This window comes from Taurulus bubalis, assembly GCF_910589615.1.
Source record: "Taurulus bubalis genome assembly, chromosome: 6".
NCBI lineage: Eukaryota > Metazoa > Chordata > Actinopteri > Perciformes > Cottidae > Taurulus > Taurulus bubalis.
Genome location: NC_136594.1, coordinates 16,066,700 through 16,083,067, shown reverse-complemented (window position 1 = coordinate 16,083,067; position 16,368 = coordinate 16,066,700). Strand labels below are relative to the sequence as shown.

Genomic DNA, 16,368 nt, shown 5'->3' with positions numbered 1-16,368 from the left:
TTTTACTCAATTATGTGTGGGCACAATTTCTAATACAGCATGTTGTGTGAAGCGTATGGCAAATTCTAAGCTCTGTCGTGAAACTACTGCAATAAGTCAGGTCTATTTTTATATAAAATGTCTATCATCTGTACTGGTGCTTTTAAAGTTGTATTCTCTTTACAGCACTTTTCTTGTTATTGTGCTGCTCTTCCTCAGGTTGATGTTCATTTAGTGTTTAAGTTCACCCATTGCTGCTTGGCTTTACCGAGCCGAAAGGGCTGAATGAGGCAATGTGCGTGACAGAGATAGAGATAGAGTGTCTGCACCCTGCCCCAGTACTGCAGTGGGTGTACGTAATGTGTTTGAAAAGCCATATTTTATGTGTTTGCACTGCATGCCCTAAGTTAGACAAATAGGCTGCTGTGTGTGTGGGGGTTGTGGTGGAAACATTTTCTCATTTGATGATCATCACTCCTTCTGTTTCAACTGACCCCACTTTTCTATCCCGTTTATTTTTTAGAACCATTAACATCTCTGTTCATCCATGTACTGTATCTACTCTTCCGTCCGTCCCTCCATCTTTTCTCTCCCTGAGGCTACATGTGAACCGTCATTTGCAGGAAGCACATTCATCTAATGACTTACCAGACAGCATGAATGGAGCTCTTCGCTACATGTTGTTTACACGTCTCATCTTTAAAGATCCGGATGTACCGCTCTCATTAAGTGTCAGCAGGATTAGATTTTGTTGCTGCACATAACTGATATGAATCTCCACGGATACGCAAGTGTATGAAGGAAGCAGATAGATCAGTCGGGATTATAGCTCGGAAGTGTGTATTACACTGTATTTGAAGTAAGAATACATTCAGCATACATTATATTTGAAAAGAAGAATAATTCCACAAAAGCTTCAGTGTAAATTCAAGGTTGTACAAAAGTAAATGTTTCAGTCACATTTCAAATTCCTTTTTGTCCTTGAATAAAAACTTAATCATCCAACTGGCACAGCAGAGCAGAGGCTTTTGATATCCAATAGTCGCTGGGTCGATTGGAGGGAAGCATTACTGTCACAACAAAATTAGTTGAGTGACCTGGATGGAGACAGAAATGAAGGGTGAAGGAACAAGTAAAATCAAATTAACGATCCATTACGTTGCTTGAATGGTAAAAGAGATCCTGGACACCAAAATTGGTAAGGTGCCCTTGAGCAGAACAATGAAATCCTGTCTGCTCATTGAGTATTGAAAGGTGTCAGCTAAATGCACAAAATGTAAGAAGATAAAGGGCAATCCAAAACATGTAAACATGAGTCCCTGTGTGAGGCCAGTATAATATACCTGTGGTGGACAGAGTCCCAGCTCTGGCTGAGGTCTTGTACAGAGGAGCGTGGTAGAGGTCGGGCTCAGGCACGTAGTTCTGCTGTGGCTCAAAGTGCACCACCGGCAGCATGGCGTTCATCACACGAGGCAACGCATCCTCAACCACCATGTTTTCATCGTCCCAGCGGCTGGAATCCATAAACATGCCGTGCACGAGCACGCCGTTTTCTGGCTCCGGTAACTGTTGTGTCGGTAAATGAGATGGAGTAGTGGTGAGTGAACCATATATATTCAAGGTCATCAATCATTTTAATGCTTTGCTGCCTCTTGTGTTTTCAGAGTAAATGTATTTAGCAAAGGACTATAATATGCTTTCACATTCACAATCGTGCTGACCGTCTCTTTTCCTTTTATAGGCTGAGTTACCAACAAAAACATTACATTGTCTTTGCCTTGATACAACCATTTTACCGAAGCTGTAATTATTTCCGTGAGCCTTACGTACCAAAGTGTCAAAACGACATATGGTTTAACAGGAGTTTAAGTATGTGCTGACTAATTCTTGGCTGAGTGCAGATACTTCCTGGGGTCTGCACTGGTGGCCTGGCAAACTTTATTTTTTGTTAGAAAAATTTAACAAATCACAACTTAATTAAGCTGAGAACAAATCTGAAGAAAAGTTTAAGTTTTACAAGCTGATATAGGACTGTAAACAACCAAAAATGTATATGATGCAGTGCATTGAGTGAATTTAAGGAAATGTGCAAACTTTAGTTGAGGTGATGCAGTGCAACCACAACCAAAAATAACACTATTACAAGAAGATACTATTTTTGTGTTGCTGTTAACCAGTTTTTTATTATTTATTATTTGTTATTCCCATGGACAGTTGTGTTGTCTGCTGCACTGCTATTAGCCTCAGCAATGATAGTTGAAATACTCTAATAATTTATTATCATGTTTTTTGAGGGCATTATTAAGGTTCTTACTCAAATAGATGACAGGAAATGAGGGGAGAGCAACATGGGAAAGGCATGCAAAAATTTTCCAGACTGGATGCAAACATGGGGCACCAGGGTACCCCATGTTTAAAATAATCGTATGGAGACAAATAGACCCACAGATTCAGAATCCCTAAACATCACTTCCCAACAATAAACCCCCCTCTTCAGTACCTCATCATCGATGTCCAGTTTAGGCTTGTCAGGCAGAGTGCGTAGAGCCTCACAGACTTCTACCTGGTCTCGGTACACCGGCACCATGTTGAAGCGGAAGTTGAGCTCATCAATGGGCAAATTGTAGTGCCTGGCATGATTTTGAAGCACCCCTACAGGCAGAGGGGAGAACACAAGATATATTCCATCATGTTCCTTTGCAAGATCTAATGCATGTACATAGCAACAACTCAGGAAATTGTTGAGGAATTAAAAACTAAACATATAATTTTTCTGTCAAATAATAGTTCAAGTGATCATTGTCTTCTAGCAGCAAGTTATTTTGGTGTTTCAGTTATTTACCCGTAAGAAAGCCTTGAGGAAAGAAGAATCCTGAGATCCAGAAAGATTTGGGTGGACCACGTGTAATCCAAGTCTAGCAAGAAGAACATTTATCAAAATTGCATATCTATAAATCATTTTGATTTTTGTTTTGTTTAACAAGGCAAGGTGCATTGCAAGCATCCTGTTATTAACGGGGTCTGACTCTGACTCAACTTGGGCTGGCAGTGAAGTGAATTCTCTCCTCTGAGGTGGCGATCATGTGCATCACTTCATAAACTAATGCAACTGTCCCCCGTTTGTCCCCTTTGTGTGTATGTCTGCGAGGGAATTTTAGTGATTGCGCAACACACATGTTCCGACCAGTCTCACGGAAGAGCAGTTTAAGTCAGGGGAGACAAACCAAACGCTGATAGAGGGTATACACACAGACAGAGAGAGAGAGAGAGAGAGAGAGAGAGAGAGAAAGATAGAGACTGTCTGTGCCTTAGGGAAGAATGCAGAATGTGTTATCAGTGTTTTCAACTTTACGGAAAAACAAAGACACACGCACAGTATGCATGGTGAGATTTCTCTCTGACTTTAACCAGGAGAAGTAAGTGAATCCTACTATTACATTACTTCCTGTGTTTTTAAATGTCTAGTTTAATTGCATTTCCTTCATCTTTATAAAAACAAATGGCTTATACAACATTTGAATACGACTAGCAAGTGCAGAAGATGCAAATATGTGTGTGTCATTGTATATTTTCCTTTCTCTTCCTAACCTGGATAAAGGAGGTCCTGAGAGCCAGGTCTCTGACCCAGGATGCCAGGGGTTTGAGAGAAGGGTAGGCAGAGTTTTCCCAGTGGGTGGGCACGTGGTTGTTCAGGAAGCTTGTGTATATGCGGTCCATCTCTTCTGACATCACCACCAGACCTGCTATGGCCTTCTGCAGAGTGAGAAGAGACATCTGGGAAGCACAAACAATCATACATCACAATTAGGGGGTGTAAAGGGCAGAGGAGATCTAAAAATATATGTCAGCAACAGCATCATGTTGATACAACAATTTGTCACAATCAGAAAGTGAGGACAATCTGATGAAAATAAAACATGTTTTCAAAGTCATTGTTAGCACAGAAATGGTATCATTATATACGGTACTCATATCAGTACATGGTATTGGTAAGTACCCAAATGTAAGTACTCGATGTATCCTTTGTTTTTGTTTTTCTCAGATCATTTCATGACATAAGCCCTGGGAAGCAAATTACCAAAATAATTCTGGTAATCCATTTTCCAAATCTGATCTAAATGTATTTCCTCTCCTTTATTAATGACTTAAAAAAAGTAAAAAAATAATAATAATAATATAATAATCATGACAGGATAATATTTCTAATTTTCATCTGTAATAACAGGTGACAAAAATAGGACTAAAGCATTCATGTTTTCTTCCAGTTGAGGTTTAATCGACATCATTTGCACTCTTGATGATCTTGTGTTTAGGGTGCATGGATAATTTAAAAGTCTCCTGGAAGAAAATATATATAAAATGAGTATTACAACAACAAAGATTATCCAGACCAAAACAAAAAGCCCAGGCCAACGGTTTCATTGGCTATTTTTTTTCCAACTGGCAAAACTTGTTTTCATCTGTTCTGAGGTCATAAACAATAAAGGCCAGAGAAAACAATAAAGATCAGTCTTAGAAAATTGATGACCAGATTGTTTTTTTCTTCAGTTGCCTCTCAGGGCTTCTGTATTTTGCTGATGTGTTCATGTATAATTACTCTCGGATAGATGGAGCAAACATTGCTCGAGGAAGCTAGATGTTTATGGGAGCGAGCAGTGAGGCACCTTGAGCACGCTCAGTAGGTGGTTGAACCGGTCTGCCTCTTGGCCCAACACAGTTGTCAGGGAGTTAAGGCGATCGTTTCTATCCCGGACATACAAAGATTCAATTGCCTCATCCATGTCCAGACACTCTGCATGGACAGGTGGACCAGAAGGGAGACAAACCGATAACAGACAAAGACAGGTAGGCAGACAGATAGACATGCGTTAGAGTTTTTTTATGAGATACATTCTCAGCAAAAACACAAAGTAAGATGGTTCTTTGCATGTGTACCTCATGAGGGGCATGTCTGTTTGTGTGTGTTTGTGTGTGAGTACCTGGTAGCTTGGTGAGGATGGATTCAGCGAGTTCGCAGACTATGTCATCGTTACTTTTAGCTCCATGGCAGGCTGATGAGCGAGGGTTTACATCAAGTATGGTGCTTATTAGAGTCATGGTTTCTTGGCGCTTTGGAGGCAAATACATAATACACCGACAAGGAAACATTACTGATATTTCACAGTTGCACTCTCATACTCTCTGAAAATAAATGCTTTTCTAGCCAGCAATACGCTGTTCAAGCAGATCCAAATTAAATCATGAATCGGCCAATAAATGATAACATTCATTGGTTAAAATGAGCTATTCAACACATTACCCTTCTGCAAAACAAACAAAATGCAAAAAAATTAAAACATTGGTCAATTAGTTTATAACATCAGCTTACATGAGAAAGATTGTGATGTTTCTGTACATATTTCTTTCTGTAACATTCTGTTACTGATCCTCACCTGGAATGCCAGGTTGGCATTTTCATGCATACCAAAGACCTCAGGATCATCTATGATTGGAAGACTTTCAATAAATTTGTTATATTGCTCTAGTTCCTCCTTTTCTGGGGCATAGTAGATCCCTTAAAAACACAAGTAAGAACACCATTAATTCAAAGAAAATAAACAGTACATAAGCATAAACAAGGACAAATGGAAATGCACACAAATCTAATATATTGAATTCCATTATATTAAGTGTTCCTGTTATTTTGTCCATGTCCTGTATGTAAACCAAGAAAAAGAAAGAGAGAGCCTAAGATAGAAAATGACCTGAGGAGGAGTAGGCATAGCCAGGATCCAGGGTTTGAGGCGAGAAGAAGCCTTTGAGGACCGTCCTGAGGCAGCGCTGGTCCCAGGCATCCGTCACTCTGCCCCCATATGTGATCTCACCTGGGGACACAGACACAACACACACATAATGTTATCAGTCTCCATCAGTGAAATATGCATGTGCTATAGCACATGGTCTAAACAACATGGTGCAAGTACATTTAGGGCGTTTCCAACTCTGGGGCAAAGGGGTTGTATTTAGTCCGTTAATTAATCATAAGTACATTTTAAGCAAAACATGAATTAAACCAATCAGAGTGTCATCCAATCAGAGTGTTACAATCCTATGCAGCCACTACAGTAACCTAACTCTACAAATAGTATAATATGAATACCCTTAAGAAAGACAAGAGGGAAAGAATAGTGAAAAGACAGCCAGACATAATATTACCAAAGAGCAAAAAGTAAGAGGAAATTATGTTTAACACAAACATTGCAACGCTTAAAATACATATTTTCTCGAAGACATGGTTATGTAAAAAAGTAAGGAAGGGAGTGAATAATCAAACAAATCTCTGCTGAAGCTTTTAGAAAGCTGCAGGCGTAGTGATGCTGGCAATAGAGGAACTGTTCCTTCTAAAAGAGGAAATGCAATATCATGCTTGACTTTAGCCCAAATTCTTTCCCTCAAAGAGTGTGTAGCTCCAGCACACAAGGACTGTTAGACTTAAGGATTAAACTAATAACACAGTCGTGTGAATGCAACAATGAGAGACAGCAATTTGATTGCGAAGTGGTACGCTCTCCTGAGACTGAACACAGCACATAATCCTTTGAAGGTGTAATTGAAAACCACATTAGGGAAACAAATTAACTTTAGCGATATGATTTATGATTATGAGTTATTGTTAATGAAAGACATCCCTCCCTCTTCTTTATAATAACTTTGAAGATGTCTGTTATGAAGGTCCAGGACAGAGAATATTAAATCAACGCAATTCAATTAAAATTGTATTTGTGCCCATATGTTTGCTCCGGATATGTGATAAGAATACAACTTCAATAAAATAGCAGCGAGAGGGACTAATTGTCTGCCGAATGTATACATTACCTCATTTAAATATGTGCAAATAGCACTGGAGCACTGAGAAACTATTTCCTGGCAGTGTGGTTTGGGGTGCATTTCACCCTTTGCAGGTGCTTTAAAAGTACATGATTTATTTTTCTTTTATTTGTAAAAAGGTGTATCGGCCGCAAATGCTGCACAATCTTTTAGTTAATTTGGCTTCACTTTGAATGTACACTTGGCTAAAACTAAAGCAGTCTAATACAACAGTACTGCAATAAATTATGCCTTTGTTTTTATGAGACGTTTATTAAATGTTTTGGTTATTTGGGAGGATGTAGTTTGTTGTGCTGAATAATTGTATTATGTTATACTTATATCTATTCTACCATCATTGATTGAAATTGTATGTACACTCCCATATACCATGATAAGTGCTGTGATATGTGAATTTCATTTTTGTTTTCCTTGAAATAGAAACATACTTTTTGTTGTGCATGGATCTGTTGTTATCATTTTTCTATGAACAAAAAGCCAAAGGGAATAGAGGAATGAAAGTACACTGAGTAAGAGTTGAACAAACATAGGATCACATCTGCAGAACAGAGTGAAATTGTGTCACAGAATTGACCTGCTTTGTGAAATCAGCTAAATGTTTGCCTTCCCCATTTCACACAATGCAGAAAATGTGAACATTGTTGACAAAACAAAAACAGCAGTGAGCCAACCAATCTGAATGTTTTTCTTATGCTTTGCACATTGCACTATACAATGTTGTATTTTCAGAACCAAATAAACAGACACACAACGCCTAAAACATAAATTTGTGCTTGACTGTAAATGCATGTGTGTATGCATTTAGATGGACTTGCTTGCAAATACACACGTGTATATCCCTGTGTGAAAGCTTCCCTACCAGTGATGTATATGAGAGCGTCCCAAGGGATTGCGCCATCTTTGCAGTAGAGGTTGAGGTTGAGCAGAGCACACTCCCTGTCACTGTCGTTAAACTCATAGCGGATGTTCCAGCCCAGAGGACCAAACTTCTTCCTCTCCTAAGACACATGCAAAACAAGACACAAATAAGGAGATGTGTAGAAGTACAGGCACATACCCAACTAAACACATACAACAGAATGCAAGAAACACAGAGCTGTAATGATCAAGCATGTGTGAGGTGTGTGAAACAGTGTGTAACCTGGATGATTGCATGGAAAAAGCAGATTCCAAAGATGATCTTCCTCCACTGGCGTCCCAGAACGTGGTCTTCAAAGAAATTGCTGGATATCTCTGTGAAGGACCGACGCATGTTGGCTCGGAGGCCTTTAGGAGGCTCATTAGTCACCTGGCAACAACAACACAGAGGCACACAAGGCTTGATGGCTGCTACATAGAAAACCATGTTGAGTTCTGCTTGGACTGACACATTTTGGGGCTCACTCTTCTGGTTGTGGCAGCAGGTTTTTATATGGACGTTTTTTTGCCTGGTTACAGAGCTTTAAATATCCCCACTCCACCAAGCTCAAATCAAGAAAGAAACAGCGTTTTCTAAATTGAAAAGTAATCGACCAATAAACAAACCAACAAAAAAGTAAATCAACGTCAGACTAGCAATGATTAGAGTAAGATACCTTAGAGTAATAATAACAACAATGGAGACCACTACAGACAGTCAAGCTGCTATCAAGGCTGTTCTGAACTGATACAAAATACTGAACAGCCCTGTGCTTTGATGTCTGGGAAAAATGTATTATTTACTTCTGTCACACTGCTACGAGATGCTGGGTCTGCCAAAGCTATATTTTCGTGGCATCTGCGATGGCGTATCACGGTCCATCTTCTCTATGCTTATCAAGCCCTCCTCATTTGTGTCAACCTTTAAAAGTAATCTAAAACATTTTCAAAAAATCCTCCTAGAATAGATGCCAGGTCTATGTGAGAGAATTACCCCGACATCTCAGACTCGTTCTCTGAATGGCCTCGCTTTCGTGTTTGGGCTTCTGAATAATAGTTTTGACTTTGATCCTTTTAGGCTAGTTCTGTTATTTTAACTCGATATACTCCACTCTTAACACCATGACAAAGTATGTTGTCATTGTGACACATCGCCTCGTCCTAGAGACCTACAATGACATAAGATTCAGGGAGACACATTAGTCTTTACTGATTGGAAATCGAGTGTAACAAGTTGACAATTCTGCCCGATATCAGGCAAGAAGTTTGTGCCAGATAAGGTCTGATTGGATTTTGAGTGGGGTCATATTGACTAATACTGCAATTGTGATATGATTTGAAATATTAGAGGGTATGATAACGGTCACATAATTATTCTCATTTTCATCGAGAAAAACTAATTAAATCGCAATTGCATAGTTGGATTGTTCAGCCCAAAGCCAGATGTAATGACATTCCCTCCAGACGTTTCTGGGATATGGCCTTCACAAGATGAGAAATATACGAGGTCACAGGGAGCCTGACCACCAAAATCTAATAGTTTCCTCCTTTTTGTGATACGACATGATACGCCATGGAGGCATGGAAGAAAAGCAACAAAGATTTATACAAGAATTCAAGATAAGATGGGGTGAATGATTACTATACAAATGGTATTTTTGTGGGTGAAGTATTCCTTCAATGACAGAAACATTTTATTTACAGTATGAAGTGCTGGTGCTGGCACTAAAATTAGTTGTGAATAATTCGTAGGCCAAAGATTTAGCAGTGTTAAAATTAGGACTGACGTGAATAGGCCCCTCATTTATCACATTTGTTGCTATAATTTCAAGTTATTGTGACACTGTGGCTTGTTGCGGATGATGTACAGAATACACAGATCCCAAATTTCAACCGATTTATGTAGACATTTTGTTCAACTTTTCCTGAATCCGAAAGTACTGAATAGTCTCTTATAATAAGCAAGTTACGAGAAGAGTGACTCAACAATACATTTACATGTTTTTTCTAGTCAGTTGTACTTACATAGCCAGTGGAATTAAAAACATGCAATACTAAAATTAAAATAATTTCCTTTTGGGCTAATTCTACTCCCACACGGCCTGTTTAAACTGATGTTGTGACACTTCTTTTCATGGAGAAAGCATCAGTTCTGCCTTCTTTTCAACAAATTACAAAGCATGCAAAATGTCACATAACTTTCCAGTAAAAATGAATGCAAATCACGTCCAATTAGTCTTCTTTGTACTCATTCCAGACTTTCCCTTATCCAAGCAAACACAACTACAATGCCATTATTGAATGCTTTAGAATACTACCATCAGCATCTTTTTGTAATTAATTACCTTTTTTCAATCATACATAGAAACACAGCAGTATTGACATGTATTATTGATAGTCCTTTGTACAGAATCAATATGTGCATAATCAACTGTAAATTTCCCACAGAAGTCTAAGAAATTAAACTCAGTATATGTATTTAGTATTATTTATAATAAAATAATATTTATTTTTAAGGCATGAGGGTGTTAAAACTCGTCATGAAGAACAATGATGAAGTGCCATATGCATCTGCAGAATGCATCATTATCTTATTAACTGTTAGATTGCTAATTTTTTCAAAGCTGGACTTCAATTTGGAACTGAATCTTCCTTAAGTGTGTGAGCGAGTGAGTGAGTGAGTGAGCGAGTGAGTGAACGAGCGAATGAGTGAGCGAGTGAGTGAACGAGCGAATGAGTGAGCGAGTGAGTGAGCGAGTGAGCGTGCGTGTTCACCTTGACAGAGTTCTGAAGCACTGTAACAGGAAATACTTTGGTCGGCATGGAACTGAGAAACAAACGGAAGTTCTCATCGATTGATGTGTCTGTACAGGAACAGAAGGGAATGTTATTCACCGCTATAAAAAAAATAAAAACATACAGAGTGAGTGTTATTCTAACAACGTAAAGTAGCAAGAATTTAATTTTTTCACAAAACAAAACAATCATTTAGTCCCGGAATGCTCGGCTTATGTAGTGTTGCTCGTGTTTTCTGTATTTACTTGGTGCTTTTCTTTTCAAGTTGAAGCTTTCAGTCACCATGCATGAGACAGGAGCAACAGTGCAAAACGTAATCACAAAGGCGTCACATCTGCAATAGGTGTCACGCTGCTCTGCCCTTGTAAACTCATGTGCACAGTTACATGGTGTAAGTGTTTAAAACACTGTTTCAATATGGAAATACCAGGTTCAGTAAAGGTCTTGATGAGCTCCTCCATGGCTAACATCCAGGAAACAGCCAGATGACAGTTCTGCAGAAAGACCCATTTGCCAGTCTCCATTGCTGCATGGATCATCTTTTCTGCTATTGGGCCCTGGCCTTGACCTAATGAGATGGACTCCACCCTGAGAGAAAGAGACCCTTGTCATCATGTGGAAACACTTTCCAGGTTGTGCGCCGTTGTCTATATAAACTCACCAACCTTATATCATCTGTCTATCTTTTTTTTTTACCTGTCAAGACAACCTCTCTCTTTTGCAAAGCGCTGGAAGGCACCCATGGGGTCGGATCCTGTGCTGAGAATGAAGACCAGTGGTGTGGAAGGGGACATGTCATTGTAGAGGTTTGCCAGGTCTATGGGAGGGTTCTCCACAAACTGCTTCCCTATGCTGACAATCACAAACTCTGTTGCTGCAAACACCACCTGGACAAGAGTGGGGAGGGTGTCGATCAGATAACAACTGGAAAGAAGGGCCAGAAAAACAATCTGGATGGGTTGAAAAAAATGTCTTTCCACAGATTTCATCTCGGCTCACCTTTTCTTCAATGAAGCTCTTGATAAGGACTAGCTTCTGGAAGGCCCCCAACCTTTCATTCCAGTGACCTCTGATCTCACTCCCTTCCTTCACTTCTTTGGACTCCCCAAGAGGACGCAACTCTGGCACATAGCCTCCCCATGTCTCTGGATTAATAGATGCTTGAAAACAGCCTAAAGGACAGGCAGCATTTAATGTGATACAAATCTTCTTTATAAATCACTATGTGGCAGAAGAATTATATGATATCCAAGAATTAGAATATTTAAGCCTGACAGTGAAAAATGATGTTTTGTTATTAGATAAAATGTTCTAGTTTTTTACATTTAGCAGAAACATTATGCATCTAATATGCTGATTCTTGGCACATCAGACAGGATAACAGTTGGGTTGGGTTTACCTAGCTCGATGTGGATAAGGGTTCTGGTGATTTCCTTGGAGATGCCCTTGAAGCAAGGCAATGTGTCCTCCAGTTCGCAACACGTGCGCCACTGAAAATCACTGAGCCATGGCACATTTGGATGTTCTGCATAGTCCTGAAAAAAGGACAAATTGAACAGGAGATGATTATGACCATAAAGGAAGGAGATGGGAAATCAATGGAGGACCGACCTTTAGTAGTTAGGCACTAAAGAATAATTAAAGGTTTTCAATAAAAGTGTAAAGACAAAATGATTCAGAACAGGGCAGGTAGACGCGTCTACCTGCGTATTTGACAAATTTGACTCAAAATTAGCAAGAAAAGCATAGATGATGGATGTATTGAAGCTCCGATGCAAAAGACAAGGTATTAACAGGAGGATCACGAGGGCTGACAGGTAGCAAATGGTGGATGAACGTGGGAATATACCCCTGATCAGCACCGACTGATCTGCATTGTGGTCACAAAGGTAATACCGCTAATACCCAACAGGTCTTTTATTCATTGCTTAGTTCTTTATTGCCTAAACCAATGCTGCCCACCCTTCTGACTCACACTGGGGTTTGAGAGGGAAGACAATGATTATACGAAAAACAAAGAAAAACACTGAAATGTAAACAAGCTGTCTTTTGGACTTTCAGATAAGATTTAGCCCCTCTCAAATTGTCATCTCTGACTTGAGTGACTAAGAATTTTGCACTGATTGCAAAGGCCTATTAGCGTGCTACTTACAGGTTGTGAGGACAGCTGAGAAACAGAGATATGCTTCTTTTCTTATCTCTCTTCCACAGAAAAAAATATTTTGTCAACCTCTCCACTGATATATTTTTACAAATATTATTTGTCGCTTACTGTGTGTGTTTCCATCAATCTCAGAAGTTCTTCAGCAATAAGCTGACCGAGAGAGAGCCTGACTGACACTTTGTGATAAAGGACTCTCAACTCAATCCCCCAAAAAGATTGGGAGAGTTAAGATACTGCTAACACGCCACCATGAGGGGATTTTTAGAAGGAGAAAAAAAAGTACCTTGTTTATCTGCAGTTAGGTGGATCCTGTAAGTAACAGTAAGGAACTGTAGTAATTATCTATTTTTTTCTAATCTTAAAAACACAATAGAGCTCATGACACAGTTAAACAAGAATGTTATATATATGTATATATATATTCCTCCAGGCAATTAAACCACTTAAGCCAGAACAAAACTTTGTTTGGCTTTAGTGGTCAAATCTCCTTTCTGACAGTTAAACATTCTGGTATGATACAACTCTGAACTGATGTAGTTCAGCTATTCAACTGATGAATAACTCTGCAGTCTCTCGCACCAACTGCATGTGCAAGTTCAAACGTAGCTTAGTTTGAACTTTGTGGGGAAATAATGCAATAGCTTTGTAAAAACAGATAAAAAAAGCTCAACTCAGTCCACAGATCTCTCAAGCCTTCGCTGCTGCACACAGCGCTGTTCGCTTCTTTATTCAAAATTAAATTTATATTGAATGTGCAGCGTGTCTAAACTGCATAAAATTAGAAACAGCGCTCTCTTGGGTCCCTAGCAATATACCTGCCAAGTGTGAAGTAGATTGGAGAATGGTTCTTGAGATATGCAAAGGACATACCCAGAGGTGTCAAAAGTATTCACATTCATTACTCAAGTAGAAGTATAGATACTAGGGTTTAAAAATACTTCTGTAAAAGTTGAATTATCAACTCAAGCTTTTTACTTAAGTAAAAGTGTAAAAGTACTGGTTTAAAAACTACTTAAAAGTATAAAAGTAAAAGTAATGTAAGGGGAATGTTTTTTTTCCATTAAGGATAAACTCTTAAGCCTCTCAGGGGCCTATAATGCACTACCCCACCTCCCCCAAAACAATCATTTTTATAAAGGCTATAATGTTTTAAAATGTAATGTTTGACTATAATGTTTTAAAATGTTATCTTGAAAAATGTGGGATGCACAAGGCTACCCGTTTCAGCTGCATATATGCCAATTTAAAATGATCACATTTTATTACAATGCAAATACATTAAAGTACCATATGTGTACTACTGAGCATTAACATGCGTCTCATGGAGTGGAAGACATGATAACTAGTTGCCTATAAGTATTGTAATAGTGCAAAATAGGCGGCGGCGGCGACTCCGACACAAACACTTAAAGCTGTGGTTCTCAAACTTTTTCTGTAAATAACATAATTGTGTGACTCATCTGTGCTTTTAGAAATAACAGAAAAAAGAAAATTGCAATCACTTTCAAGTAAATCAGATTGCCCCATCAGACAATGTTTTGTGTAAGTTCTATCTGTGCAAAAAATTACTCATATTTAGTTACTACTAAATAGCTCATTGTGGAAAACAATAAGCTTTTAATTTTTTTTGCCAAACAAAACAGAATGAGTGCAGATATGTGAGCCATCAGGTTGTATCAGTATCAGTGGCTGCAGTGAGCTGCTTTCCTCGACACATATGTTATAAACGGGGTTGTAGATTTGATACGGCCTCTCTCAATTCATGCTCAATATTGAGCTTAGATCTGTTTTTTTATTTTGAGAAACGCAACAGCAAGAAAAGACGAGCTCACGGAGTCGCGTCAAATCGCGCATGCGTAAGCGTAACCTGTTAACGGCGTACCGTAACCATTTACCCGAAAGTACAGGCATTTGTCCATGTATTTATTAATGACTCAGTTTTATATCCGTGTACTTTGTACTTTTGTAATATGTGAAGCCAGCGGCTCATTGTTGGTAGAAGACACGAGCACCGTGGCTCGTTTCACCTGGAGCAGGAGAGCTGCTCCGGGTTCAGAGAGCTGCTCCGGTGCGAGGAGAACTCCGGTGCTCCTCACAGGAGAGCTGCTGTTGCATCTTCACCCTGGGAGCGTTTAAAACGCAGATATAGCGGTCTACTTTTCACGCGACATATTTTTCGACGCTCTCTGTCCGCTGGTGTGTGTGCTCAGTGCTCACCTGTGTGCGCGCGCACGTATCTGTGGGCAACGGGGCGGAGAGGTTTTGTGTGTGTGTGTTTTTGAACGATGACAAGCCGGAGTGACAACAAACCAAAATGAAATAGCAATGAGGCTATTTTTAAAATGTAGGGAGTAGAAAGTACAGATATTTGCGTGAAAATTTAAGGAGTAGAAGTAAAAAGTCGTCTGAAAAATAAATACTCCAGTAAAGTATAGATACCCAAAATTTCTACTTAAGAAAGGTAACAAAGTATTTGTACTTCGTTACTTGACACCTCTGGACATACCCACAAACGCACACAAAGAGAGAAAGACAGATCGACAGAGATTGCTTGCTTTACAGATAGATGAACACCGCTGAGGCTCCACCCCCATCTTCTATTGGATAGATTGCCATCTGACAGCAGCAATTTACCAGCATGATTTTTTTAACTTGATTTTCCATCTCACCTTTTCCAAAGTCACAGCACCTTTTAGGAAGTGCTGCCACTCGGCATCGGAAATCTCCCCACGCTGCCTCATGATTTCTATGCACAACATGAAGCTGTAGATCAACTTGTGCTGCTCGAAGAGGCCACGGGACACGTTGATGTAGGAGTTGAGCAGGATCTGGTCCAGCAGGATCTGGAGACGATCTTCTAACACGCTGCTCTCCTCTGACGTTTCAATGGTGGAGTTAAAGAGCTGAGGGTGAAGAAAAAAATGAACATTAATAATGGGATGGAAAGATATTGAACAAGAGGATCAGAAGTATGCTACATGAAGTCATTTGTGAATGTGTGCAAAAATCAGATGGAGATTTGTCAGTGGCATGTACAATGACGCCTGGTTACTCACTTACCTGTTTGAAGTACTTGAGGGAGAACTGGTACATTGGATCAATCTCAGACAGACTGGCAATGACAAAGTACAAGACTGAGCCTTGGGTGGCCACAGGTCGGTAACGCTCCCTTGCAGAGTTGATCATCAGCTCAGTGGCCTCTGCCTCCTCCAGACGATGCTTTATGGCCTCTGATGTCACCTAAGGAATGGTGAAAAAGGGGAGAAAAAGGAAAACAAAAAAAGAGAGGAAACGCAACAAAACAAGAACAGAAACGATATGGTAGAGGAAAGGAGGGAAACAGAATAGTAAAGTAAAATACCAAACAAAAGGGGAAATGGTCTTTGTAGATGATGAAAACATTCATTTGTTCTTTACCTTTGACTCCTGGAGAGTCTGAACTAGCTCTTTGTTGTCAAGCACATTCCCCTCAGAGGTAAAGAGAAGCTTGAGGATGCGGTCCTCGATCTCTTTTAGCTGGTTGCGGTCAGCGTTGATGCGCACAATCAGCTCGTTCCTCTGTTCTTCAAGATGTGGACTCTCCAGACGCACCACATCACTAGGGGTTGCAGGAGGATCAGGGTGGAGAAAAGAATGTTGATGTGAAAATTAATAAAATACAAATA

General features: G+C 39.6%; 1 protein-coding gene across 1 annotated transcript in view; it reads right to left on the bottom strand.

Moving 5' to 3' along the window:
- Window positions 1-972: 972 nt before the first annotated feature.
- Window positions 973-16,368, bottom strand: part of dnah6 (dynein, axonemal, heavy chain 6) — a gene marked incomplete at both ends in the record, with an annotated part of 52,719 nt that continues 37,323 nt past the window's right edge. Inside the window, 19 exons of the mRNA XM_079219175.1 lie at window positions 973-1,076; window positions 1,323-1,545; window positions 2,480-2,631; window positions 2,822-2,894; window positions 3,568-3,753; window positions 4,644-4,771; window positions 4,959-5,088; window positions 5,412-5,533; window positions 5,724-5,843; window positions 7,706-7,844; window positions 7,988-8,134; window positions 10,519-10,607; window positions 10,967-11,127; window positions 11,236-11,426; window positions 11,539-11,711; window positions 11,939-12,074; window positions 15,373-15,606; window positions 15,764-15,943; window positions 16,121-16,301. Of these exons, the coding sequence (XP_079075301.1) occupies window positions 973-1,076; window positions 1,323-1,545; window positions 2,480-2,631; window positions 2,822-2,894; window positions 3,568-3,753; window positions 4,644-4,771; window positions 4,959-5,088; window positions 5,412-5,533; window positions 5,724-5,843; window positions 7,706-7,844; window positions 7,988-8,134; window positions 10,519-10,607; window positions 10,967-11,127; window positions 11,236-11,426; window positions 11,539-11,711; window positions 11,939-12,074; window positions 15,373-15,606; window positions 15,764-15,943; window positions 16,121-16,301 (2,869 nt within the window). The remainder of the gene's footprint in view (window positions 1,077-1,322; window positions 1,546-2,479; window positions 2,632-2,821; window positions 2,895-3,567; window positions 3,754-4,643; window positions 4,772-4,958; window positions 5,089-5,411; window positions 5,534-5,723; window positions 5,844-7,705; window positions 7,845-7,987; window positions 8,135-10,518; window positions 10,608-10,966; window positions 11,128-11,235; window positions 11,427-11,538; window positions 11,712-11,938; window positions 12,075-15,372; window positions 15,607-15,763; window positions 15,944-16,120; window positions 16,302-16,368) is intronic.